General features: G+C 39.8%; 2 protein-coding genes across 3 annotated transcripts; both read right to left on the reverse strand.

Annotated features, from left to right (window-relative positions):
- Positions 1-7,919: 7,919 nt before the first annotated feature.
- Positions 7,920-15,190, reverse strand: epm2a (EPM2A glucan phosphatase, laforin). The gene is made up of 4 exons (XM_083933499.1): positions 14,880-15,190; positions 13,151-13,325; positions 10,690-10,934; positions 7,920-9,498 (listed from the first exon to the last, which is right to left on the reverse strand). The coding sequence occupies exons 1-4, from the start codon at positions 15,124-15,126 to the stop codon at positions 9,215-9,217; spliced, it is 951 nt and encodes a 316-aa protein (XP_083789625.1). The 5' UTR covers positions 15,127-15,190; the 3' UTR covers positions 7,920-9,214.
- Positions 15,191-15,595: 405 nt separating this feature from the next.
- On the reverse strand, positions 15,596-25,898 carry LOC310961647 (hydroperoxide isomerase ALOXE3-like). Of its 2 annotated transcripts, none has more exons than XM_083933797.1 (15): positions 25,825-25,898; positions 25,437-25,588; positions 23,889-24,093; positions 23,672-23,753; positions 20,952-21,074; positions 20,716-20,819; positions 19,841-20,013; positions 19,524-19,667; positions 19,139-19,342; positions 18,476-18,562; positions 18,148-18,314; positions 17,120-17,241; positions 16,862-16,962; positions 16,464-16,634; positions 15,596-16,344 (listed from the first exon to the last, which is right to left on the reverse strand). In XM_083933797.1, exons 2-15 carry the CDS (start codon positions 25,581-25,583, stop codon positions 16,165-16,167), a joined length of 2,010 nt encoding a protein of 669 aa, XP_083789923.1. In that variant the 5' UTR covers positions 25,584-25,588; positions 25,825-25,898; the 3' UTR covers positions 15,596-16,164. The 2 variants fall into 2 exon arrangements, with proteins under 2 accessions (XP_083789923.1, XP_083789922.1); XM_083933796.1 differs by having other exon boundaries at positions 25,437-25,592; positions 25,825-25,890.
- Between the last annotated feature and the right edge of the window lie 1,881 nt (positions 25,899-27,779).

Raw genomic sequence — 27,779 nt, forward strand, 5'->3', positions numbered from 1 at the left:
GTGGTAATGTCAGTGCATTATTAGGGGAGGCAATGAGAGTATGGAGCCAATAATGCAAACATTTAGTATCAAGACAATAAACTTTCACATGCCTATGCAAATTTATAAATAGGGGAAATTATCCCTCAGAAATAACACAAACCATGTCTGGAAATGCGGGGGAGTATTTGAAGAGATGGTGTGCTATGACTTTGCCTTTTCTGTCACTGTGAGCTGTAGGCTATTATCTGTCCAAAGAGACATCAGTCTGCTGGAAATGTGTCATGAAATTACCCACAATCCCATTCAGCCCTCCCATCAACATGGCAGTTTCACAGCCCCCCAGAGTTGCAGGATAATTCAGGGAGGGATTTCCAGTGAAATTGTGCATCCTTCTGTGTGCATCTTCGTGCCTGTGTGTGTGAGGTATGAAAAAGAGATAAGTCGTACACTCAGGTTGAAAGATTGACATTGAACTTTTTTTTAAGATAAAGACAGATAGGTGGAGTCCAACAGCACAAACTTCTTCTTCTTACTTTTTCAATTGAAAAGTAATTGTAGAGTAGCCTTAGTTGAAATGTTTTGACAGTGGAGGTAAACTCTTCAAATGCCTCATTAAGTACTATATGAAGTTTACCAACATTCCTCCCTTAATATGTCAGCTTTTTTAACAGTATATGACAACTTGTGGTATAATATTAGCCTGCTGTGCAAGACCAATTTGCCTTCGAATATTGCCTCAAGGCTTTGCAATAATATTCAGTCTCACCAACCAGACACGGAACCCTCTAAGGCTCTGCCAAAGGCCCTTACCAATGTCTTTTAGGACCTGATCGTACTAATGTATTCCTGAAGTAAGTTTTGAACACCTGGCTTACTCCTCAGACTAAGGACATGCCTCATCTACTTTCCATCTGTCTGGCAGCAGGGCCCAGATGTGCTGCTGACCAGGAACAGTAGTAAACGAGAGAGAGAGAGAGAGAGAGGGAGAGGGAGAGAGAGAGAGAGAGAGAGAGAGAGAGAGAGAGAGAGAGAGAGAGAGAGAGAGAGAGAGAGAGAGAGAGAGAGAGAGAACAGAAAATCAGGACAAATACAGAGCAGCAAGATGAATCTCTCATAGCTACATTTCTATCAAAATAAACATGTTTTAAGAGCATTTCAAACAAGCAAGTTAAGGTACGTACTGGTAGTTATTTTGAGGCCAATTGTCATGCTGAATCTAAATAATCTTATTGTCATGCTCTTTACTTATTCATACAAATGGCTTTGTACAAACAGTATACATTCTACTATTACTTTGCAAAACTGATATAGAGATGGGCAAGCCAATCTTCTCTGGTAGGCCTGCATTCATTATCCGTTGGTACTGATGATTTATGAGTTTGGCAGTCGGGAGTCCTGGAAACCATATGTCTTCTCCTCCCTACACACACAGGGTCCGTCCTATTAATGATGTTCGGATTCATCATCCAAAGATGCAAAACACAAAAATGAACTTTTAATGATATCGACAGCACCAGCACTTTTCCTCATTTTAACTCCCAGCTCTGCTAAAAAAATCACAACAGTAAGAAAAAGCTCTTTAAGGAAATTTTTGGGTTCCAGTGGAGGCTGTTGTTGTCAAACGTGTAAAGAGAAATTACCTTCTTCCAATTGTCCATCAGTCAGCATGGTATTAGGTTGAAAGAAAGAAAATCACAAGGATATCCAAAGGTGTCCATTAGTCAGTGGCTAATCGAAATGTGCTTTCTATTGTATTGAGTGGCTCTTTATCTGGTAAGCACCCTAATGCCATGTAAATGATAAGCTGCACATACTGTAATCGGCTCTCTGCACATTAAATACCCGAGCTATCTGAAATACATTTACATAAAAGGCCACCTTCCAAATGTTTATCTCGATAGTCTGGTCAGTTGAGAGCCCTTCTTTAGAGGACTAATCAGGCAGCAACTCCTCCATGCAGACATGTGAATATCTACAGTGGTGGAAAGAGATCTGTGTGTGTGTGTGTGTGTGTGTGTGTGTGTGTGTGTGTGTGTGTGTGTGTGTGTGTGTGTGTGTGTGTGTGTGTGTGTGTGTGTGTGTGTGTGTGTGTGTGTGTGTGTGTGTGTGCGTGCGTCCGTGTGTGCGTGTGTGTTCTGAACGCAGGTCCATCTGTGCTGAATGGTCCCCTGCTCTGCAGTAACTGTTATCCATTTTGGCAGAAATTCTGTGTCAAATGGTGGGAGCGTGAGGAGGGTAAGAAGAGTCAAGTTAGAGTCATGTTCTGTCCCCTGTCATCCTACTTCAGGTCTCCTTACCTTTGTTCGCCCTGTGATCCTGGACAACTCAGGCATACTGGTACCTGAGATGGGATCAGGGAAGGCATGATGCACCTGTTTGCATGTGGAATAGCAGGCAGTTGTGGGATTTGTAATTGGACAAGGATATTCAGGGACATAGTTTTGTGAGAACTGTCATCTGGGAAGGGTTTGTTTTAAAGTCTACAGTTTGAGCACAGAGATTGGTTGGGGAAGAAAATTAGGGAAGCATAACAAACATGACAACTTCCTTTGCTTATGCAGTATAATAAAAGTGAATCATTCTGATTCTTAATCTAACTGTCAAAGCCTAATTAATCTGTGTGAGGAATCTCTGTAAAAATTAATGTTTAAAAAATTCAGAGTAAACCACTGAAACCCATCATACAACAGCTTTTTCCCTGCAGTGTCATGCTAAAATGATGGACGTGTCTTTCGTTGGATCATTTAGCGCTCATTGATCTCATGATTACCATGTTAACTGAACTGTCAGCCTTGGCATCTGGCGTCACTGATTCAGGCAGGGGAAGGAACCTAGGGAGGCAGGCCCACTTATCATGCATGGCCACACAATCTCTATTGTCTTCCTCTGAAGGCTAGCCAGCTTAATTACCTGCTTTAGGTTCACAAAGTAATGCATACCTGTCCACTCTTGTTTAGTTCAAGCTGAATTACAAATATAAATACAAAGTTTGTGTAGACACACATCAAACAAAATCAGATTTCTTTCTTCACATATCACTGCCGTTATTCACTGCAATACCATAATTGGTGGAGACAATTTACAAAAATTAACTGAAAGAAAAAACATTAGACATGATTTGAATAGCATAGACAACTGAGTGATTGTGTTGTTAAACGTCCCTATCCTCCACCAGAATCAGATGAAGTGGAGAAACGTGACCACCTAAACAGTTTAATGACTCTATTTTAGGCAATCTGAGGCTCACATTTATTATGCTGTAAATCTGTAGCTCAGCACAGAAAAAAAACTCACAGAGAGCTTGCGTCATAAATCATGCAAATATTTTCAGGGGTCCCAATTTTGATTTATATACTAATCAAAAGCCTTTTAGTTTGATTAGAACATTAAAAAACAATGGAGGTATGATATTGCTAAAACAAATCCAAACTTAAACACACTCAATTTTAAAAAGGCGCTGACTTATACTTGAAGTTGGCAGAAAACTAACATTATTCTTGCCCCTAGCATTAACATAACAGTATAAAGCCGGCAAAATTTTTGCTGCCATGGACAGCAAGTAAAAGGTTCTGGTTAATGGGCCAAAACATACAACACCACTTATGGTCATTTTAAGAATGCTCCATTTGTCTTCATAAAAACAGTGGCTATTAATCCTTTGATCATTTAAACAGAGTTCAATAGACTTAGCTTATTTATTCATAGGTTTTTGTTGGGAACTAATAATAGATTTAATCATTTAGAATAAAGTCATTTAATTAGTCACTATAGTTTACAGCGGACAATCAGTGAAATAACTAACAAAAACAAGTAATATGGTGGTTATGAGGTGAGCAAAAACCCCTAGGCACTGCGCGTAAACCATATAATGGCAGGGAAAACCCAGACAGCGTATAGATAAAGACATCAATATTTTGATCAGGGATTGTGCACAACACACAGCCCTTACACTCTCTTGTTTTTCTCTGTGGAACACATCACTCTTGTTATTTGCTATGGTTCAAAAGCTTTGTATCCCCCTCCCTTGTTCATACCAGAATCTGTCCCACTGACACTGATCAATGGCACTGCCAACATGGAAGATGGAGAGAGCCACAGAGGTATTGACAGCAAGAATAGATTTTACAGGAAGTCAGTCAGTACAGTGGCTCAGTGAATGGCAGCGGTTTGGGGATTGTCAAACCAAATTACTTACTTCATCCATTTCTCATTTCCCCTCACAAACCACTCTTCCTATCTCTGTGATGAACAGTAATGTGCTAAAATTGACTGTGATTTCAGTGTCATAAATGGAGGCACCTGAATCACAACCACCAACAATCATCTTCATTGCAATTGTGTCTTAAAATTAAAAATCTCTTTGAAGTCCAGCAATAGTGAACAACAGTCTGGTGCAATTACTTAAAATAACCTCAGTTGTAATGAGAGTATAAGCAATCTTTGCTTGACAAAGATTAGTTTTGTCAAAACTACTATATGTTGTATCTTGGCTACATTTATCAGCCAAAGCTTTTTAAAAGCTAACCAAGCAAACCAATCACTGACAGGTGAACTTTAGATACAACAATTTACTTCACTCAGAATATTTTTTAAATTAAATACTGGCATTAAGAGAAATATGGCCTATCCGAGCTCACTGAAAACCACACCATTAAGGAAACAAGCTGTTAAATTGATTATTATTAGATTATATTTGAGTTAAACCACTATTTACAATCTGACAAACAAAGGGTATGCATAATATACAGTAGAATTAGGTTTTATTCCAATAACAAAAAACAAAAACAGCGACAATGACATGTTTGTTTTCTTGCATGGAACTCAAACACCTATTAAATAACTAACCTAACTAGGTCACTGATGTAAAATGTCCAAAAATAAGTAAAAAAATCTATGATGCATATTAATAGATGTGTGACAAACAAATTGCACTTATTTTAAAATACCTTTTAAAAAAAAAAACACATGAAAAATGCACAAGTAAAATCTCAGTAAGGTTCTTGATAAAAGCCTGCAAACTGATAAGCAAATTAATTGGGTGCATAGTTTGTGTGTTACTCCAATAAATTATTCTCTGATTGTATTCACACAGTCTGCATGAGAGATATCAATTCTGCATATATCATTGACCAGTCTTTGTTATGGTACCCCAGTGGCTGCGTATTATTGAATATCAGCAGGGCACTGCCACAAGCTGCATGAGGAATGACTCAGACTGCAAATAATGCATTAAAGTTCACTTCAGTTCTCCCCGATCAACACTTTAGTTTGTCAGTATTTCATAAGTAATGGCTTGATTTCCATTAAATGTACTGTACAGATCATGTTCATTGTCATCCCATAGACAGTTTAGCAGTTGTTGGCTGCTTGATAATCCCCCCTATTGGCTCTTGTGGATCTTTTGAAAGCTCCTACTCTGTCTCTGTCCTAGTCCTAATACCAAATTTGATTTGATTTCTTATAACTTGACTTTAATGACTTTCTTATAACTTAAGACATTTCCACCAGACCTTTTGAAGGTTTCTATCACCACATCATGGGCTCAGCTTGGACTAAGTTTGACACTCCTACAAACCTCACTCTATCTGTTTTTCCATAAGAATGGCTCCTGCGAGATAATCCTTCTGACCTGCTAAAGTGGTGGTCGAGCTTGGGGAAGTCAGTATTTCCAATTAGCAAAACCTGTTGGAAAAAGCTGCTGTCAGTGTCTACAAAAATACATATCTATCAAGTCTTGTATGTGGTGTATCTGGAGGAACACATAATAGGTTTTGGCATGACACAAAAATGCAATTCAGCCTCACACAAGCCGATTTAACAATGTTACACTGTGGCCTCCCGGATTTAGTGATACTTACTGCATTTTTATTACTGACTGATATGCCACAGAATGCCTCAGTCAGATGTTATTGAATGGCATAGAGATAAACCTCACTTCCTGTTCTCTGACAGGATGGGCTGCTGAAACATACATGGTGGAATAAGCCTGTAAATATGAAAGTATCGGGTCTCTTTATTTTTCTTACAGTCAGTACCTACAGGGAGCAAAGTCAAGTGGAGTGTCTTCATTGCAGGATTTTTCTTAAGCACACATTCAGCTCACACCCTGCAAATTGTATGGCTGGACTTGGAAACCAATTAATAAATGAATCAGGGGTGCAGACTAATGTAATAAATAATTTGTGCTCTTTGTGTATGCAGGACTCATTGGACTGCTTTTGCATGTGGAAAAAGCTTAACTTCTCTTTGATAAATGAATGCTCAGTGCAGACCGGTCTAGCTAATAGAACTGCACAGAAGACGAATGGTAAATATTTCAAAGGCCAGAGTTCATGTTCACAATCATTAGAGGACCAAAAGATTATTGCACAGAACACATTTCACACAAGCTGAAATAGACCGGCTGGATATGTTTAGATAAAATCATCTAATACAGAAAGTAAATAAAGAATGACTTCTTGTGAGTAGGCCATACTGACGTTAAATCACTTTCCTCATCCATCTCACAGATATGCAAAGTAAAGCAGAGGGATGTTTAATGAGCCTTTGCAAGACAAAGACTAAGACTAAGTGTCTGGCTGGCTTTTCAAAGTTTTGTTACCAAACTGCTGGATGAATTGAGGTAATGATAGAGAGTAAATATAGCTACAGTATATCTCATCTCATCTTATCTTCATCCGCTTATCCGGGGTCGGGTCGCGGGGGCAGCAGCTTTAGCAGGGAGCCCCAAACTTCCCTTTCCCGGGCCACATTAACCAGCTCTAACTTGGGTATCCGGAGGCGTTCCCAGGCCAGTGTGGAGATATAATCTCTCCACCTAGTCCTTGGTCTTCCTCGAGGCCTCCTCCCAGCTGGACGTGCCTGGAACACCTCCCTAGTGAGGCGCCCAGGGGGCATCCTTACTATATGCACGAACCACCTCAACTGGCTAGCAACGAAGATTGACCGGTAGATCGAAGCTTTGCCTTCCAGCTCAGCTCTCTTTTCGTCACAACGGTGCAGTAGAGCGACTGCAACACCGCCCCCGCTGCTCCGATTCTCCGGCCAAACTCACCCTCCATCGTCCCCTCACTCGTGAACATGATCCAGAGGAACTTGAACTCCTTCACTTGTAGTAAGGATTCATTCCGTACCTAGAGTAAGCAATCCACCAGTTTCCTGATGAGAGCAATGGCCTCAGATTTAGAGGTGCTGATTCTCATCCCAGCCGTTTCACACTCAGCTGCGATCCAATCCAGTGAGTGCTGAAGGTCACTGGCCGACGATGCCATCAGGACCACATCATCTGCAAAAAGCAGAGACGAGATCCTCAGCCCACCGAACTGCAACCCCTCCCCACCACGACTACGCCTCGATATCCTGTCCATGAAAATATTTATCTTATGTAGAGTGTTATACTACCGTTCACAGTTTGACTTGTGTTGTCTACTTACGCTCTGTATTTTCTCTGCACAGATTCTGTGTGCTCTCTGCTATCTACATTTGTCCGAGGACTTGGTTTCTTTGATACACTGATGTGCATTATTACCACTGATAATTATAATGATGGAATTTTGTCACAGCTGGTGAGATTTGCCATGCTGTAGAAGCACAGAACTGGCATTTTTATTTAATCTAGGCTTGGCTTCTCTGAGCTGATTGTACTGATTTTAATCTGCCACCAGAAACAGACACTAACGCAGTGCATTTTAAACAACATAGCCACTATGGAAAATTTATATTCTAAACATGTCCTTTCATTCATATGATGATGGTGTACAAATATAAAGAATGGGTATGCTTTAATTCAGCAGTATGAATGTGTCTAAAAATAAGCAAAGGAAATAAATACAAGCTGATGCTTGCAGTGACATTGCAAGGAAAAAACACTAGGCTAAACACAGGCACACGATGTATCCTCTGGGCATACTCTGGATTTAATGGTACTTCAGAGATATTTGTGAGTTATCTGTAGGCTACCATAATAAGCTGTTTCTCTAACTCTTGCAAATGCACATGCAACTCGAGCATCCATTAAGTAACAGACACAGCACTGTATACATAGGCATACGTTTCCTTAAACCAGTACACAGAATCTTAAAAAAAAGAAAAAAAGGAAAGTATGTCACTCATTTTATATTCAGTTTTTGTGAATATTTTAGAACAATTTAAAAATCCACTATGATTTGCTTGTGCTAGCACACGCACACTTCAATCTACGCATCCACCCCTGCCTCATACTGTAAGGTGCTGTCTTCTGAAGGGACTTGCTGAAAGGTTATGAGAATATGACTTGTGCTCGAGGGGATAAGTCTTTCCTGCTCCACTGACCTTCTTAAATCAGGGACAAGTAACAAAACTGTATATTAAAAAAGCAATATATCCTCAGTAGGAGTCTAAGCAGAGGTTCAAAAATGACAACAAACAGTATTCCAGTTATGTCTTATTATGTATGCATTAAAATGGTCTGGCAGGGATGTAGTTTTCGTTTAGGAGATGGGTCGGAATAGCATCTGTCGGAGATTAAATGCTATCAAGCTCTGTGGGAGAGATGGGACGGAGCTGCATTCTTCAATGTCTGGGAGCAGAATACTTCTCTGACAGAGGGGGAGAGGCATTGTCATTTTCCCTTCTGAGTTAAAAAATAAGAAAAGTGTACACAAATGCAAAAGCAACTGTGGAAATACCCTTTACTGTGGAGCACAGCTTGTTGGATGAGAGCAAATTGTGGTAAAGGTAGCACAGGGATATTTGTTGCTGTTATTCATTCTTATTCATTACTGTTTAACACATCAGCTAAAATGTCAACTCTATTTATTGAACTTTAAAAAAAAATGCTGAAAGGTCTTTCCAAGCACCCCTGTAGGGATTTACTGAAAACAACTAACAAGTACAATTTGCAACTGTATGTGCTAAATGGCAGAGGGTAATTCCTGATGTTAAAAGCTAACGCACCACAGTAGGATTAATTGCTTGGAACATGTATAGTGTCAGCCAGCAGAACTCTCTCCAGATGCTCAGGGATCAACCAGATTTCAAAAGCCACTCAGCTGAAGTGGGTATTTTACTTACATTAGATTTAAGTGGAAAGAAGTTCATTTTCTTTCTCAAGGTTATTCCACTTACTGGCACCTTTCACGCTGACTATACAGAATGCTTTTTTCATCACACATCGTCATGAAACATTTCAGTTTCTAAGAGTCCTGTCCAGTCAGGCTTTCCATGACTGTAAATTCTGCCTGGACACTCAATCTCATGTCTCTGTGTAAGAGATGGATGATCGCAGTTGTCCAAACTTCTGGATGAAGTCTGCTTGAGCCTGGACTAAAGCCTCCTCATCGATGTAGACTGCTGGCCTCCTGGCTGCAACAAAGTACTGCACCTTCCTTAGGCTCCAGCCAAGGACGTACATGAGCAGGCCACACACAGCTGCTGTCGACCTGCCTACCCCGGCGTTACAGTGAACATAGACAGTGTGACCATTCTCCAAGAGACCATGGAGCAAGAATACAGCCTGGGGAAGCATCCTGATCCGACCTGCAGAAGAAGAAAAACATAATACACTAAAATGATGAGGCTTGCAATATTGTATATGATTCCTATCTTGTGAAAAGACCAAAATCAACAATGTACTACTTTGTCCCAATACTCTGAAATTTCATTGTTTTGTTTGTGGGCACGCAGCCCCATGCCTATTAACTTTCAATTTTAAAAAACAGCACACAAGTGTTTGTTTTTCGTTTTTAAAGGCTCCGTAATTTACTGGGCACTTTTAAAAACATTACTAAACTGAAGTAAATAGTGCATTAGTTTGGGACTATTTTCAGCTGTGGATTAATACACATTCTGTATTATAGTGAGGTTTATGTTGGTCTCATTGACTCAGGATGATGAAACATGTCACCTGATACAATAGTGTGTCTCACTGATGTGTTTTTGTTTTAAATCATTTCTGATCAACAAAAGATATATAAAAAAAAAGTATCGACAGGTACACATGTAGTAAGATCTCTTAATTAAGTTAAACGTTGGTTTATCGATGAAAATATTTATTTGCTTAAAGCCCCACTCCAAACACTTATTGAACTACTCTGCTGGGTTTAAGAGCCCTGCAGGTGGATGGACGGAGCCCGGGCTCCCTGCTCATGGAGCTAATGTTAGCAGTCTGCAACTAAGTCATAGTTGGGCGTCCTGAATCCAGTGTCAGTCAGAACCAGAATCAGATGAAGAGTCTGTTAGTGAACTAATATCGGCATTTGTATTTGTATTGTACATAGCATTTGTTTATGTTGTTTGTGGCTTGTTAGCTTGTAACTGGCAGTGGCTGACACAGCTATGATCGCAAATTACATAGTTGGCCATGATCAGAATCACAGATCCTTTTGAGGCATATTTCTTCCATTCATCTAGTTATAGGAAATGTTCCTGAAATAAATCATCCTTGCTAATTTCTTGACCTTGACATTTTTGAATGGAACCTTCAATTGGCTTTCTACGGTGAGAAAACAATATTATAAAGGTTGACATTCTGTGTATGTTTAGAGCTTTAGACGGACAACCCAGGCTCATGACAACACTTCAATGTACATGCACACTGCACTGCCTAAGTGTCTCTGAGAAAGATTGAGTCCCTAACAGCTCCAAGCTTTCTGCCTCCTCTTTCTAACTTGAGTAAATATTATTATTATTAATCTATTTATTCTTATATCTCCACAGAATTCTCCTTACCCTCAGTGCTCATGTCAGGTGTGGGTATCCACACATACACCAGGCCACAGTCTTTGTACAATTGCATCATGGTCTCCGGGGTCATGGCCTCCTCAGGGTTGCGCCTACAGCCATTAGAGTTGTTCACCAAATCACACTCTGTCTGGAAGTTCATCACTGCAGTGATCCCCAAATCATGCTTCATCTTTATAGTCACATGTTCCACCTGTCGAGGACAGCTGCCCAGCCAAATGCGTGGGAGCACCCTGGAGCCAATAAATATGGATGCATTAAACATTTGTCAAATGTATGCAAGTCATTATTGAATGCTACACATGCTTAACACGTGAGAGAGACCATTGCAGCTGGCCATTGCGATGTGTAGGAGTACATAATTTCAAGTTACTCCTTAACAGAATGATGTTCTTTTTTTAGGCAGATCAGGGGAATGCTACATTTAGCAGGTCACTAATAAACAAAAGGTTTCATCTCACCTATTTTCCTTTCTCTTTCTCTTTTTCTGTGTTTTATTGACCTCCCTCTAATGCTCCTCCTGACCACTATGGTCTGAGGCAGACTCCATTTAGTGCTCATTAGCATGCATAAAGTCGACAACCAGTGGAGGTGAAACGTAAAAGTTAGGAAGGACACTTAATCTGATGTCCCAGAGTGGCACTGCAGTAAAGGTCTCTGTTCTTGCTGTAATCAGATGACCTCTCCTCTTGACATAAGATATCCCTGTTTTTTCTACTGAATTCTTATACACTTTTTCTTACTCACAGACCGTATCAATAAATAACAATATGACTATAACAACTGAAATGGTGGGACAAAGTTGTGTAAAAACAATTTTCTTATTATTTTCATGTGTGACTTGCAGTTTGAGTGACTATTTGAATATATTGCCGTGACATTTAAATATAAGAAATCTTGGAAGATTTTAGTAGATGCTTTATTGTTTTACCTTTCATTTAACCTAACAATGTAGGAATATAATGTTTTGGAAAGTATGTTAGTTTTATCTGCATTGTTCAGTTGATTTTACAAATTGAGTCCTTTTCAGTTCAACAGCAATACAAACTCATCCCATGTCTAAATAACCTTTAATCCTCCTCTCCCCTACCAGCATGAGAGAAGAGGAACCTGCTAGACACAGTGAGTTAAAGTGAATCATATATTGAGTTATTGCAGAGGTGAGTGTGTATGATACTTTGTGCTACAAGGATGCAAGGTCTGAGAGACCAATTTGAAAAAGCTATTAATAGGAAAGATACATGGGCACAGCGTTTCCTACTGAACACAGGTCCTTGACATAGGCCTTGTAAGGTCTTCGGACACAAATTAAAACCTGATGGCACCAACCAGACCTGCTCATTCTTATGCAAGTTATGTGCTCACTGCCTCAGGAGTCTCGGGCTAATTTCTGCTGTGCCTGGTATACTGTGGCACTGAGTATGTGCTTCACTAAAGGAGGGCATGCATGAGTACGTTGATTGAACGTATGCCCGGTTTCTATGTGTGTTCAACAATTTAAGCTCAACATACAGATTTCATTGAAATATGAGCACATGATTAAGCAGCTGATGTGGCCCACATGTACCCAAACAGCTGTCCCAATCATGTAGCTAGATTCATGAGGTTTTGGTTTTCAAACAGTACGTCACTGCTACTGGGCAGCATATTGGCAAAAAAAAGTAAATATAAAAATATGATGGCAAAGTGAAAAAAAGGAAAGCACAATGGCTCGATTCAAGAAAATCTCTAAATTGACAACAGCACAGGGTGTTCTGTACTTCTGCTATTGTACCTGTTTGTTAAGAAAACTAAAAGTTGTTACCCGCTTGCAGATGCACCCCAAGTCAGTGCACCCCGAGTGTGTGCGTTCTGGTAAAGTGTGGTGAATAAAGGGTGCCCCAAACAACAAATAGCCTTAGGGCCCATGGCCACCTTAGTCACCATTTGCATATGAGCGTAATTGACTACATTTTCATAGTGACATGCAGCATTTATAATCAGAAAATCGAAGAGAGCAATGATAAAAACAAAGGAGTGAGCAGACCTTAGAGGGTGCTTGTGGGAGGGACAACTTTCATCTGTCCTCTTTGCTGGACATTGTGCTGAAGATGAATTTCCTCTTAACAGATTTAATATTATGGTTGTTTGGTTATGTTGATTATGTTTTAAGAACGTAAGGAAGATAAGAGAAGAGGAGCTGATGACGTGAGAACACAACGTCATTGTTTTGATGGTGAGACCCTTAGCGGCAGACATTTACATACTGAACATTTAACTACACCTCGGTAGTTTGTATTCAGGTTGCAGGACTGCCTTCGTATGTCACCTGTGCTGACCACCTCTAAAAGTCAAAAGTAAGGCTACAAACTTAATGACACTGATTTCTAAAATCTTTAAGCTAACACTGTCATGTTTTACTACACATGACATGACACTCGTCACACTGATGGCTTTTGCTTTGTATTACCTGGAGAAATGAATGGCATTCTGACCGGCCACACTGAAGTAAAAGTCGGTGGTGTGTTTCATCTCATCTGTGTGTCCTGTTTCCTCTATCCAGTGACCAATCGGATGACAGTACACTCCAGCAACCATGTTCCTCTCATCATATGAACAACATCTGTCGTGGCACGAACCGCTACCTGGAGTTAAAGAAGACAAGCTTTCTGCAGGTTGGTGACCAAATACCCTTTTAGGATGTTTTAGGACATTGAGTACTCATAAAGATTTATATTTTTAAGATTTATTTCCTAAACAAATACAGGCAGATGGAGCCTATATTTTTGTGTTAGGGACAAAATATACTATGTTGCCTTAAACAGGAAAACAACTTTTTAAGCATCATAAACAAAAAGAGGGAGGATGATAACTAATGATAACGACCAGTGGTGAAGACGATGTTTGAGGTGTTGAATACTTTAACTTAACAAAACCTCTCTAGTATATGTTATTCATCTGTCAGGTAGGTAGGGGACTCCAGGTATTGTTGTCTCATAGGTTGGTTGTCACAGGGCTTATTACAGCCAAACCAGGGTGTGCGGTGACATCATGTTGCTTTATAAAGCATTTGGTGGGATGTCATGCTTATTGCTATCTGGACAGTTTGGGGAAGACGTAAAAAACATTTAAATTAGGACAGTATTGGGTTAGAGTACTTTCTCCTGTTGGTGAAGTGTTTGTAATAAAAGTTTGTAAACCATTTGGCATACCATAATCAAAACACATAATAAAAAGAGGAAGTAAATAGCTTTGATTTTTTTGGGTCTACTTTTTAGCTGCTAGCTAAAGACATGTGGTAGCTAGCATACAACCTTTGTCAGAGGGAATGGTTGTAACACGTCAGATGTTGTATTCATAAGGGCGTTTTATAAAATGGATTTAATAGCTAGATTTTTTTTCAACACTGTAAATTCCTTAATTTTACCTCATCAAAGACGATAATTGGTACAAATAATCATTATTTTAAACATATAGACAAAGGGCCTTTATGGGTATAACAGAGATGGTGATTCTATAAATTTAAAACGTATTTTGTGTATTTGGCTTAAAAAACTAAAAAGTTACAAATGTTTTTTTAAGTATTTTTTGTTTTTCTTTTTTACTGAAACCCTGTCAAAATGATGGGGACAACCAACCCAGTGTCTTTGGTGGTTAATAACTTGTTTAACTGTTAAAATAAGTTATACAAATGAAAGGAATGCCGATCCAATATATACAGGACCTTAAGCTTCCCTGCATTGTCGGGATGACTATTGTGAGATGTGTTGTTGTGAATAATGATAAATCCAGTGTAAAAAGTGTGACAGCGAACCCCGGTCTCCCCTACAGTAAGTAGCTAATCTGCAGATTGAACTCATACAATCAGTTTATAAAATATGACGCATTTTTACAAACAACCCAACAGAAGGCTGTTTACCATAGTTTCATTAGCTGCACTTCAACCAACTACAGTCATTTCTATTGAAGTTTACCGGTGCACTCAGATCCATACGCCACTGAACGTTTACTCTGGTAAATACAAGTCACTTTACCGCCATCATGTGGCGGTACACGTGCATTACACGTTTGACGCAAACATGGCGGAGTTGTTTTCGTCTTTTCTGAAACGTTACCTTGGATGGGAATTACGTTATTTCTGTATGACCCCTCCAAAACAACATCCTTCTGATGCACACCATCAGAGTACTGATAAATACCTTCCCAGATATAACGGCCTCGGACTCTTTTGACGAACTTGAACCAGAGTGGGTCTTTGAACGGCTCTGCCAGCTGCACGTCGCCGAGCCACAGACACGGTTCGTGGGTTGACGGGAGCTTCTGTGGGGCTGTCATCGGAACCGCTCCGCTCGGGTCCCAGTGGCCAATTTCCGCACGCGAACCCAAAACAAAGACCTCTACATCCGAAGACTCGGGAGTGAGGATGACACCGAATCTGAATAACATTGTTGCTATGTCCTGAGTCGTTTATTATGGCGGACAAGAGCTTTTACATTAATAGCTCATGAAGTACGCGTTGCATTGACTTTACAGTGTCTAAAAATAAACGGTTGGTGTTCTGGAGAGTGTAGTTTGCAGCAAAGAAGTGGAATACAATAATAAAGTCCCATCCTGTCAGAATTAAAGCGAACATGCTACTAGTGTTATTCAAAAATACTTTACATTCTTTTCTCAATTACTGAAGTATAGTAGGCTACTTAAGTTGTACAAATTGTATGTTTATAAGACGTCATATAGTAAAACTAATGTGTGTGTGTGTGTGTGTGTGTGTGTGTGTGTGTGTGTGTGTGTGTGTGTAGTAACAACTTCACCTGAAGTAGGAAAAAATGAAAAATTGTACACATTAGACCACTTTTATTATTTTATAATTAGATTTCATGCATTTCCATTTCTATAGGATAAAACCTCTGTTGGATAAATAAATGGATACTATGCTATCAGTATTAATGTCTATACTCATACTCATAAAAGTAAAGAAAAAAATACATAGATGTAAACCTGAGGTGAAATTGCTGCTTTTGAATGCTGACGGAGAACATAAAGAGGAACTCCTTGAGAACTCTGATATGATGAAAATACTCTTAATTGGCATTAAACACACAGTAGTTCTGCCTTCAGAATTGATGATATGTAAAAAATGAATGTAATGCACTTGAAATGACATCAGTAGCAGAAAAAACACACCAATGCAGAAAACCTTTAAATTATTATATTATTAAAACCTTTAAATTATTATAATTATTAACCAAAAGTTATAATTTAGGAGGAGGTTAATTGTTTAATAGGGACCTCTGTTATTCAGCTATGTTTCTGCACCACAACACAAGCTCAATATAGTCCTCTTTCCCCAGCATGCACAACTTTACTAACTTTCTCTAACACCGCACCTTTTGTATGTACTAATTTCAAACTATAACACACCTCCCATCATTTAAGACAGGTGTTGAGAAACGCATGAATGCGTATTGGCTCCCTCAGACTTTCTTAAATAGTTATACTGTTCTCTATCACAGCGGGGTTCAGATATGTGTAGGGTGGTTTAAGCTGTGAGTTTCTTGTTGTGATTTCTTCACTGAGGAAGGACAACTCTTCTTGAAAGTCCTTAATCATCTGCTTAGGGGCAGGCTCATCGAATCGCTCATCAGGGTATGAACCCAAGAGAACCTGTCAACGTGATAAACAGAACACAGAAAATTAGACTTACAGCATTTCAGGGGATTTAAAAAAACAAACAGTGGATAGGCCATAATAAACCTACAAGTTTTCATTAACATCAAACTTACAACATCTGAGAATGTCTCTGAAAGCATTCGTGTCATTCCTGCAAAGCTGACTGTCTCGCCAACATTTGGGAGGGTCTCCAAAATTGTCTTCATGCTGGACTCCCCCTTAGTGGATGGTGGAGGTTTGACCAACAGGAGTGAGCCACTGGGCGCCCAGGAGTAGTAGTCAAACTAAAGTAGGAAAAAAGTTCGATAAGCATCAATTCAATTTTTTATTGTGTGATTGTGGGACCAGCTTTAATGGATAACTAATTGAATAAACTGATTCTAATGTAAAATAAATAGAAATAGATGAAGCAGATTGCATTTCTGACAAATGTTTCATACATTTTTTTGGTTTTGTTTAGACAGACTAAATACTTGATCAATGAACAATATCCACTGTCACAGCTATTTACCTGCCCACTGTTAACTGCGGCATGTTGAGCCGACACTGTGAAGATCACCATGGTGATGAACTTGATCACTTCCTCCACTGTATGAAAGGCTGCCGGACACCCTGTTGGTAACACGATCATTATCAGTTAATCTCTGACATTAAACATTTTAAATATTATATGCTACTACGACGTTTTTACATAGAGTTTATATGTTATATGTGTGTGTGTGTGTGTGTGTGTGTGTTTTCAAATGACTTCAGAACCTGGGTTAGTTACCTGAGGCTTTGTTTCCTAAGAAGGCATGTGTGAATATCTCACTGATCCATTCCTGCAGCTCAGTGTCTTTACGTACCTCACTGTCTGAGGGATAATAGTACTCTACTACCGCCTTCACAAATCTGGTGAACACAAAATAATTTGATTTAAAATTTGAAAGGATAACACTTGTACAACCTTGTTTCCAAAAAAGTTGAGATGCTGTGTAAAATATAAAAATATAGTGCGATAATTTGCAAATCATTGAAATCCCATATTTTGAAAATGATATCTTCATTAAGATTTTGAAGCCAGCGATACGTTTCAAAAAAGTTGGGACAGGGTCATATTTACCACTCTGTTGCATCAGCTCCTATATATAAACATCTCTCTGTAAGCATTTGGGAACTTACTGTCATTTTGAAAGAGCAATGTTTTACCATTCTTGCATGATGAAGGATTTCAGCTGCTCAACAGTTAAGCACATCATGAAATGTAAAATACGACAAACATTTTCAATGGTTGACAAGTTGGTCCTGTCCAATTTTAGGTTGAGAAACAATATTGTTAAATGAACGTGTTAGGTTCATTGATGACTCTAAATTGCCCTTAGGTGTGAATGGTTGTCTGTCTCTGTTCGTCTCTATGTGCCCTGTGATAGACTGGCGTCCTGTCCAGGGTGTACCCCGCCTCACGCCTGATGTCAGCTGGGATCGCCCCCCCCCCGCGCAACCCAGGTAGGGACAAACGGTTGAAAATTAATGGATGAATGAATGTCTGCCAGCACACTCTTTCACAGAGTGGTGAATCTCGCTCAATCTTTTCTTCAGAAATACTTGATTTCAACATTTGATATGTATATCTTTGATATTTTCAATTTAATATGGGGTTTAATTGTTTTGCAAATCATCACATTCTGTTTCTATTTACATTTTTACAGTGTTCAAACTTCTTTGGAAATGGGGTTAGATTGCATTTATGACTGTAAGTTGTTGCTTGTAAAAAAAAAAAAAATCAACATGGACAGTGTCAGTATTGATTTAAGTAACCTGTTGATGATGCTCCACAGCTTCAGGCCATCATCCCTGTAGTAGAAGTTGGGGACAGACTCCAGCCCTCGTGCAGTGATGTTCTCTGGCAGACAGAGGGAGCTGTAGGTCGTTTCAGAGTGAGACCTTCTCATGACCTCTGTCAGTCCTTCATATCCAAGTGAACTCTAAGAATAAATATTACACAAGTATTAACCATTAAACACATTTCATCAAGTAAAAAAAGTGACATTGTAAAATGATCAAAGGGCTGACACGTAGTTCTGCAATGGTGCAATGGAATTGAAATTGTCTGAATATTCAGAATATATATTTTAAAGAGCCATACTATACTTAAGGACCCCTCAGGTGCAAGAAGAGATTTGCGGCCTGTAGTGTTTATGTAGAGAGTGTACCGGAAGTGTGGAAACAGCAGCTGTAAAGAGAAAGGGGAGATTCAATTTTAAAAGTCAAAGTAAGATGCTTATTCGAACAAAAAGGCAGCATATCCTTGGTGTGTTGATCACCAAAGAAAGGCATAAGCGAACAAATCTATGGGAATGAGATGGAACAAATAACATACAGTAATATTAAAAAATACAGACTTGTAAAGATGTCGAGTCTTGTGCTGGTCCTTGACTCTGCATGTACTATTACCCCTGCCAACTTTGTTTCTAATATTTACTTATTTATTATGTATGTGTTTGTTATGTAATGTAATAAAATGCATTTAAATCAACATATTAAATTTTGACATTGAATATATGTGTAGATACAAAGTTATGGTGCGCCCTGCTGGCCTAGAAGTGTAAGGTGCTGAATCTCAACATCATAGTTTTGATTTGGACCTTTATTGCATACATTTCTAATCTGTCTTTTGCCCCATTTCCAGTCACTGCTCTTCTAAAGACTCTGTAATAAAGATATAATACGCTTAAAAAATACAGGAAAATAAATCAGTTAAAAGTCACATCATCACTTCAGCATTACAATCTCTGCTGTGTAATCATACCTTGTAGAGGGGATGAATGACAGAGAAGCTGCGGAGAGCGGCAACAGTATAGGCCTCTGCCAGAAAGTGAGTGTTCATGAGGTGATGGACTGCTTGATGATCCATGTAATCTACATTTTTAATAAACATCTTGGCAAGCAGCCAATCAGTCTCTGAATCACTGGGCAGGAAGATGGGGTTCTGCTCAGAAGGTTGTTGCTGCAGCTACAATGTGATGAAAACACATTTAATTTGTGTATGTTAAAATAGCACAAGAAAACATCTGAAAACATGCTAATGTACTGTGGCATGTAATATGATGTATGCCTACGTCACTAGACCAGTGATTTTACTTAGGTTTATACAGTACAAATTCTGTCACGGATTTGCTCCATTAGTCAAATACCTGTATTGCAATTGGCATCAGTTTGCTTTCTGGGTTCACGTAGAACAAACAGAGACCAGGAGCCACATGCAGAGGTTCACCATTATAGACTCTAGGGGGTATTCCATCCATCTTCTTCTGGTCATAGAGGAATATATTGCCTTTCTGTTTGTATGGGGAGACAGAAGGGTGTGTTGACGACATTGAGAAGTATCACAGCTTTGTAGTACTGTACATCAAGGCAATAGGATTCACTGTGATTTAATTAAACTCTGTAAAATCACACGTAGTGCCAAAGCAAATATTGTCACCCATTTAAAGCCGCTCTTTTTTCATACCTTCATTTCCTTATGCAGAGAGCTTCCCTTTTCCAGGAACGGCTTCACCATTTCCTCTGTGACTGCAAAGTTTGGGGGAAGCTTTGAGCAGCGCTTGATCACATTGGGGTTGATTGAGTTCAGAAACTGGGATCCATAAAAGTCATCCTCCTTCCAGTGCTCTGCAACATACTCTGGAAGAAAATGCAAATTGAATACAATACATTACATATATAATATGTACAATATGTCTAAAATGTTTTTCTTTCTTCTTCTACAACATGATGATCACAGTCATTTAACAAGAGTGTTCCTGACAGGCTTACTTTGTAGAGAAATAAATTGTTTCACCCCACAGGAACAACATCTTATCTAATGTAATTCTCCATTGTGCAATTTATGTTTGAGATTCAGTAGAATGCATTCAGAAGCCCCGCAATAGATGTTGTCGGTGCTGGCACACAAAAAACATTTATCAAATTTTTTTGTTTAAACTGAACATATATTCATGTTAAATGCATAATCATAAGCATACAACAAATGTTTTGCCTGTTATACATTTTTGGAAAATATTTTGTCATTTGAATGTGTCTTGGTTTTAGATCATCACATATCCCATAATAGTGTGAGTGGTCAGAGAAAGTTTTTAAAAATAATATATTTTCACGGGTCAGAATATTTGATTTTCCCTCATTAAAGTCCAGCTAATTACTTTAATATGTAAGATACAAAAGTGCCGCCATATTAAAACATTGTATTAGTATTAGTTATGTTATAGTAACTGATGATAGTGTCTGCCAAATGCTGAAATGCAGTCACTTATCAATGTGAAAGTATGACAATGACATTGTCTTGGTAAGTTATGCTGCAGAAATAATGGGGGGGCGGGTGTCTACCTGACATTGTTGTCTTTTTCCACCAGAAGATTTTTTTTATGTCTTCAATGCATTCCCATTTATCAGTAGATCCAAGCATCCCCTTAAACTGGAGTTCAAGACCACTGGAGTAAGAGAAAAAAGGGTAAATACAATACATGATTAAACAACATGCTGCTAATGTTAATTTTACTTTTTTTGCTTCAAAACATAGACATTATGGCTATATTGGTTGTGTCCATTGAACATAAACCCACGTTTTCTGGTTTGTAGACTCTATTTCTGTTGCTTTGGACTTAGAAAAGCGGATTTCAGCTGGGAGCTCAGCCACATTTTCAAAGTGGTTGATGTGAGGTAGTCCTTCAGCCATTGTCTTCCATCTAAAAAAAACAAAACAAAGTTTCTGAATAACACATTTCTCCAGATGGACTTCTGAGAACAGACATTGCACTGCTGGCTGTGAGAATGCGTCCGTATTATTTGCAGAGGGAGTTCACACCCTCCATTGTTATCGCTGTCTACATCCCGCATCAGCTGATGGCGCGGTGGCCTGTGAAGTTATCAGCTTCGCCACAGCAAACTGCGGACTGAACATCCAGATGCATTCTTGGGTATTACAGGTGATTTTAATCATGCCTCATTAAACAACACCTTAAATAATTTCCATCAGTATATTAACTGCCCTACCAGAGACAATAAAACATTGGATTTATTATATGCTAATGCTATGGACGCATATGATGCCACAGCCCTTCACCCCCCTCGGCAGGTAAGACCACAACCTGGTCATGATGACCCCAACGTATGTCCCTCTTGTGAGAAGGCAGCCTGTGCACACCAGGACAGTGAGGAGGTGGACTCAGGAGATCGCTGAGGCACTGTAGAACTGCTTCGAGTCCATAGACTGGGATGTACTCTGTGAGCCACATGGGGAGGACATTGATAAAACGACCAACTGCATTACAGATTATATTAGATTCTGCAAGGACGCCACCATGCCAGCCGGGACCGTTCACTGCTTCTCCAATAACAGGCCCTGGATTACCAATGACCCGAAGGAACCCCTGAACAAGAAGAAGAGGGCGTTCAGGTCAGGAGACAGAGAGGAGCAGATGGCAGTGCAGCACGGACTCTGAGAGATGCTGAGGATGTGCAAGGACAACTACAGGAGAAAGCTGGAGGCCAAACTCCAACAGAACAATGTGGGGGATGTGTGGACAGGAATGAAGCACATCGCAGGGATGAAGGGGAAAAACAGGCAGACATTTGGAAGCCTGTATACAGCTAACCAGTATAACTAGTTTTCCAACCGGTTTAGCCCTTCGACACCCCCAACACCCCACATAATCACACAATCACACTGTCCAAAATGGCTGGACTCCCCCCCCTCCACTGATGACATCTGCACCACCCCCTACCCAACGGTGGCTACAGGCCAGAAAAAAAGGCAGCTGGAACGACTACATCAGTGAAAGGCTGCAGGACCTGATGGCATCTCACCCAGGATCCTGAAGACCCGCGCCAGCAAGCTGTCGCCTGTACTTGGACATCTATACAACCTGAGTCTGATCCAGGAAGAAGTCCTGTTGCTGTGAAAGACCTCTTACTTGGTCCCAGTCCCCAAGAAGTCAAGGCCATGACCCGGCAGACTACAGACCAGTTGCCCTGTCATCTAATGTGATTAAGGTCCTGGAGAGACTGGTCTTGGCCCAGCTGAGGCCAAATGTGAGGACGTTTCTGGACCCTCTGCATTTTGCAGAGCCCCATTTAGGAGTCAATGACGCTGTCATCTACCTGCTGCAAGTTGCCGCGAGTTGATGACTCGAGGATCTCCTGGATTATTGACTACTTGACAGGCAGGCCATAGTTTGTCCTTCTGGGCAGTGTCCTGTCTGAGGTGGTGGTCAGTGATACAGGAGCTCCACAGGGAACTGTGCTTTCTCTCTTCCTCTTCACCTTATACACCACTGACTTTCAGTACAACACTGAGTCATGTCACAAGTCACAAGTTTTCCGACGACTCAGCTGTTGGGAGGGGATGAGGGTGAGTACAGGACACTGGTAGACAACTTTGTCGAGTGGTCTGAACAGAATCACCTTAAGAGGAGCGTCAACAAGACCAGAGAGATGTTGATCGACTTTGGCAGGAGGAAGAGGATGCCTTCACAGCCACTACCGATCGGGGGGGGGGTGGGGGGGTGGGGGGGTTGGAGAACTACAAATACTTGGGAGTGGTGATCTACAACAGACTGGACTGGAAATCTAAGACCGAGACTGTGAACAAGAAGGGGATGAGCAGACTATTTCCTGGGGAAGATGAGATAATTAAATATGTGCAGCAAGATGTTGGAGTCGGTTGTTGCCAGCGCCATTTTCTTTGCTGCTGTGTGTTTGGGCGGCAGCATCAAAGCCAGTGACACCAACAGACTTGATAAAATCATCAAGAAGGCTGGCTCTTTACTTGGTCTCAGGCTGGAGTCTTTTGAGTCCGTGGTGGAGAGGAAATGGTTGAAGAAACTGTTAGCCATCATAGACAATGATCAGTAACCTCTCCATCCCCCAGTTGTCAGACAGCGGAGCACCTTCTCACACAGCCTGCTCCAGCTCCGCTGTCGAAGGGACAGATACAGAAAATCTTTCCTGCCACATGCCATCACACTGTACTTATAAAGTGTTTAGAACAATACAATCCGAGGCACCTCATGTTTTTCTCATAATCTGTCCACTGCACCTTATACTACTATATGTTTACATTTGCACTCAATAAGTCCACTTATTTACACATTTTGTTTTTTTTAGGTATCTTTTATATTGCCTTTCTATGATATATATGGTATATATTACTGTTTTGATGTGTCTGTGTGTAATGCTGCTGTTACACTGCAATTTCCCGGATGGGATCAATAACGTATTTCTATTCTATTATAGAACATACAGAAAATGCAGCTAGGTACATATAGCACACATGCAAACTTACTGGTAAAAACTCTTTTTATGGTTCAGCTCATTTTTCCGATGGTCAATCAACAGGGGCTGATCCTCCTCAAAAGCCTTCATGGCTGAGGCGTGAAAAGAACATAGCAGCAGTCAAATTTTGAATGACAAAACTAACAAAAAATGTTAAACAAAGAAAAGGTGTGTACAAATAAGTAATATCCCTAAATATTGCATTATTTGGGTGATTTTAAACAGACCTCTTCCTCCTCTCAGCTCCACCAGTTCTCCCCTGGAGATCCATCTGTAACAGGGGAAAAGCATGGTATCTCCTTCTGGAGTCGTCACCACTATGTTGGATAAGTACCACTCATTTTCTGGGAGAAGAAAACAAGGATCTTTCTCCACTTTGACCAGCAGGAGTTTCCCCAGAGACAAACTGGTTTTCACGGTGTAGTTCCCTGTCTTGAAATAAGGAAAATATGAATATGAATATATACAGTACATATATATAACAAATACAATATAGTACAGTTCAACATGTATGTCAGTGTAGTATATTCAAATTCGACCCAAAATACTAATTTAGGCACACATCTAAAGAGTACAATAGAGCTGATAACCTGCGATCATATCTCAGAAATGGTTGAGTTGATAACATTTACACAGATTTAGCTAGTTATTTTTTACCACTTGAGAATCGATAAAAAAATATTTTTTTAAATATCCTTTTAAAATACCACATTAAGACACCCAGACTTTGAGGAACACGATAGAAAAATGCAAGCTGTGATTTGGTATCAGAAACCTTTGACATTTGCAGATTTCTGCATGAATCGCATTGCATGCTGATTTGATGGCGTGCACTTGTGTTGTGTAAACTGCACAGAAACCTCCTTACTGTCAGCATACCTGTCAGCCATACATTTAATGAATACCCTAGGTATCTAAACGTAGTTTGTTTTTGTAGGGTTGTTACCCAAAGGTAGCAACAGCTCATTTTCTAGTGACACAAGTCTCACTCGGGGGAATCGCTACAGGGGGCTTACATCATCATACATGAGCACAATAGGACTCATTGAACCTACAAGAGTGTCAGCTTTCCAGCCACGCCCAATTAATGTAATTCAAGACTGTAAGAAAGACAAAAAGTAGTCAGACCCAGCAGCGGGCCATCCCAACATTAGGAAGAAATCCCATCTCACACACCTTTTTACCAATTTATTTTGATATATATATATATCATCACTATCACTTCCTTATTAAGATGATTTATAAGTATGTCATTCCTTTTCTCAGATGCAGACTGTCTGTCTGCTTACAGATGTATGTTTGAATGTTTGTATTTAAATAAACTTTAGTTCCTTACATTTTACTGATTGGTTCATGTTGTAGTACAAGATGGTTTTCAGAGACAGGAAATTAGTTAGATCTGAACCTAAATCATCTCACCTTAACCGTTCAAGGTTAATGCCTAACCTCAACCATCTGGCAATACTTTCTCAAATCTTTTGTTACCATCTTGTCATGACCGCCTTTTCTGATTGACTGATTACGAGTTAGTGCCACCCCTTCGACAGCAACGTAATTCCACAATTTCAGTTGCAAATGATAGAATATAAACCCAAGTGCAATACTAATTAGAACACAGTCTTTGTTTTCATCAGAGTTTTGGAGGCAGGACGAACTTTTTATGCAGGTAAAACTCTACTCTCAATAGATGTTTAGAGACAAATACTAACCCAACATAAATGTATGCACAAAAAAGCAGGGAATGTAAGAATTATTATATGAGCGATTTAACTTACTTTCCCAGTTGAAAAGTCGATGCCAAAGTTGGACAACTCAGTTGGCCGACTCTGCTCTTCAGATCCAAATAAGGTGACATATATGTGGTTCCATGTTCCTGCATGTTTCAGGTCACCTGTTGTCACCTGTAGCTTGTACTCTGCCATTGTCACTGTCTAGAAGAAGAAACAAGATAAAATCTCTACTATGCAGAGTGAACGCAAACAAAACTTCAAATTTGCAAATAATACATTTATATTGTTGATATTTTATAGGATCCAGTTATTCGCATCCATAAAGTTTGTTAATGCTTAACTTTGTCTGGTATTATCAGTACAAATATAAACATTCTTGTTAGATTTACAGTGTTTCACACCATGAGGAAAGATGAGGAAAATTCTTACTTACACTTTTAAATGGAGGCTGTTTTACTTCGTCTTTGCCTGATATCCGCAGGTCTAGGCGTTCCCTCTGTATCTCTTCGGTCTTTGCCTCAGTGAGCTCCTCCACCCTTATTTAAACCTTTTTGGTACTCCCTCCCCCACCTTATTTCAAGTCGCTTATCTCTAAGCAATGTTGTTTTTCTGGTTTTTAGTGATCATGTAATTGTAGAGGGTGAGGGGCAGGCACAGCTGGTAAACAACCCATTTTCGCTCCAGGCAGAAAGAGTGTTCAAACCTTATGGAGATCAAACGGTCACTTCACAAACACAGTGTGGACTAGTATATAGGTTGTTAAGCAGGTGGGCAGTTGGCCAATTAATGCTTAGCTGTGTGGCGCAGTATGAGACAGGCTACTTCACAAATACATGCAAGTTATAGCTTGGCAACTGAGGCTTAGGAGGAAAACAGTACACTCCACTCAATTAATTTATTTGTTACCTGGCTGGTGGGGCAGGGGAGGAGGTGTGTTTGGGCTGCAGCTGTGTATTGCTTGCTGCAACGCGTTGACAAAGGAAGAGAGGTGTGCGGAGCATATGTCCATGGTGTGAAGGAGGAGATGTGGGGGAATAATTAATTGGGGTATTATTATCACACGCTTTTACGCTTTTTCACACACATTTGTTGATAATCATGTCAGCATGAGCCACATACAGTGTTAAAAAAAGAAATTTGCTTGCTTGGTCCAGAGGGCAAAGGGCAGGTGCACCACCTAGTGTCTACCTGTGCATGCACGCCACTGCTGGATAAATAAAGTTCACTTGACTTGAATTATTCTGAAAAAAGTAGTCATTGTATATGAGTGTAGGGAACTTGAGTTTTTTTGTTGTTGTAATTGCTTCACCGAAGCGGGACAACTCTGCTTGAAAATCCTTGATTATCTGCTTAGGGGCAGGTTCCTCTGGGTATGTACCCAATTAGCATGTGAAAGTGGCAAACACATGACAAAATAATTTGCAAACTTATTTGTGGTTAAAACAACAACAAAAAGAATCACATTTTAAAAATGCGGGTAGGCCATAATGATCCCACTGTAAGTATTCATTAACACCAAACTTCTATGTATTTCTCTGAAAGCCAAGACCGTTCTGAAAAGTGGTCTTCTTTCCAACATCTCCAAAAATTGTCTTCCTGCTTGAATGCCCCTTTGTCATTGGAGCAGGTTTGAGCAGCAGCAGCCAGACCTTAGGGTTCCAGGACAGGTAGTCAAACTAAATGATGAGAGAACCTTTGCGAAACAAAATAAATTAACTGATTCTAATCTTAAACGTTACAAAAGAATGGATGCAAATCCATAAATGAAATACAACCTTTGTACCATTGTAATGCTCAGATAATGTCCTGCTAAAGCCAAAAAGGAGGTAGTAATGGATGAAGCACATTGCAGATCCCACGTTGTCTCTCTGTTCCGTGTTCTTGCTATCTGGTTCTTCTCTTTCTTTAATAAACCCTCTCACTAGCTTTAACTTTTTAAAACTACTTTCCCCACTGTATGCTTTGACATACAGATAATGCAAGTGTAAACTAGGTTGTGTATCTGGTTTTTCATGTCTGTACATGCAGCTGTAAAGGGAGAGGGGGAGGGGGAGAGGTAAGTGGTCCATGTCCATACGATCGAAAACAACCTTTTTTGTGTCCTTCGTTCTTAAAAAGTTTCCCGTCCACACAGACTTGGCTCAAGAAATATCTGCGTCCACACGAAACCAGTGAAACCGGCTAAAAATGCTACAATACACATGCCCGGCCTGGATGTGGAGCTGTAACTGCCACAGAAATAGAACAACAGAGAAAAAGAGACGATATTGTGTATAATCATAATACAAACACAGCGCTGCAGTCATTGAATAGTCAGTTAATAAATGGACTTACACGGCTCAGAACATCATGGTAAATTTCAGCCTGCATGCTAATTTTTAAAGCCTA

Source organism: Echiichthys vipera (assembly GCF_963691815.1).
Source record: "Echiichthys vipera genome assembly, chromosome: 19".
Classification (NCBI taxonomy): Eukaryota; Metazoa; Chordata; class Actinopteri; order Perciformes; family Trachinidae; genus Echiichthys; species Echiichthys vipera.